A 1,466-nucleotide genomic window follows, 5' to 3' on the forward strand; every position below is an offset into this window, starting at 1 on the left:
AAAATACTTTAAATAATAGTTGTAGATACTGCTATTACATACAAGAAAGCTTGTATACAATTTTCCTCTATGTGGAATGCTTCAGGAGTAATCGATTAATTATTTTGTTCATCGTCAATTATTCCTTAACGAGTGACGTTAAAAGATAATTGCATTCTCTGCTGCCTTATATTATCATCAATGTACCTTATTATTTTATGCAAAACGACGAGAACTACGGGTTTAATATATGAATTTCGGAACGAGCCTCTGGAATGGAAACTGTAATCAAAAGCTGTTGAACGCGTTCTCTCATTATATTCCACGTCTCTCGGTACGAATCGACACGTGTCATTCGATTGTCAGAGAACAGGGCGACAATAGAGGAAGGAGTATTAGACAGCCGTCATATCTGGAGGAGCATTTCGTCGTCTATCCGCAGTTCTCTGTCGCAAGGTTAATTCTCCTTGTATGCGTAGCGACCGTAAATCGTAGACAGACTTCGGCGGGAACAATGCCGCCCCCACCCACGCTTCGCGAGCTCACCCTTTCTTGAACCACCCAAACGAGACGACGCGATAAGATTGACGAACGACGGGCTTTGAAAATTCGACGTTTTACTAAACACAATTTCTAATAATTCACAGAATTTCCGTCGAGATATAAAAAACGATATCGTCGTCCGAATAAAATCGCAGACTTCACCGGCAAATTAATTTTAGGATCGTGTTCGTACATCGCCAAAGGAAGTTTCTGAATTTCTTGCCTTTCTCTGTGCAGGCATGGTGGATAACGGCAGGAGGCATCCGGTGTTGCTTTACATCCATGGAGAAAGTTACGATTGGGGTAGCGGAAACCCATACGACGGCAGCGTGTTGGCCAGCTATACGGATCAGGTGATCGTCACGATGAACTACCGGCTGGGTGTGCTCGGGTTCCTGAACGCCAAAGTGGCGCCCCAGATCAAGCCCAGGGTCGCGAATTACGGGCTGATGGATCAGATCGCTGTACTCCAATGGGTCAAAGAAAATATCGCGCTATTCGGCGGTGACCCGGACAACGTCACGTTGATGGGTCAAGGCACCGGCGCGGCCTGCGTTCATTTCCTCGCCATCAGCCCCACAGTCCTCCGTGGTGAGTTCTCGTCAATGCATAATCAATAAGAAATATCATATTTAATATTGTATTATTTTATAATATCATTGAAAGAGGAGTGTATGATTTATTTACACGATAAAGATTATTTATTACAGTAAATGTATGTTTGTATTCATTATAAATGAATATCTGTTTCTTTTTGGGTTTGTAATGAAATTCTTAATTAATGAATAATTTGAAATTATGTGTCTTATTGAATTTACTTTGTATGTGTTTCTTTCTGGGTTTATAATGAAATCCTTGATTAATGAATAATGTGAAATGATATTTCTTATTGAATTTATTCTACATGTGTTTCTTTCTAGATTTATAATGAAATCCTTGATTAA

General features: G+C 40.2%; 1 protein-coding gene across 1 annotated transcript in view; it reads left to right on the top strand.

Moving 5' to 3' along the window:
- LOC108627182 (neuroligin-4, X-linked-like) overlaps positions 1–1,466 on the top strand; it is a 139,088-nt gene that overhangs the window by 110,356 nt on the left and 27,266 nt on the right. Inside the window, exon 4 of the mRNA XM_018028282.2 lies at positions 760–1,113. Coding sequence (XP_017883771.1) covers positions 760–1,113 — 354 coding nt within the window. The remainder of the gene's footprint in view (positions 1–759; positions 1,114–1,466) is intronic.

This window comes from Ceratina calcarata, unplaced genomic scaffold, assembly GCF_001652005.2.
Source record: "Ceratina calcarata isolate Rehan_Ccalc_2016 unplaced genomic scaffold, ASM165200v1 scaffold447, whole genome shotgun sequence".
NCBI lineage: Eukaryota > Metazoa > Arthropoda > Insecta > Hymenoptera > Apidae > Ceratina > Ceratina calcarata.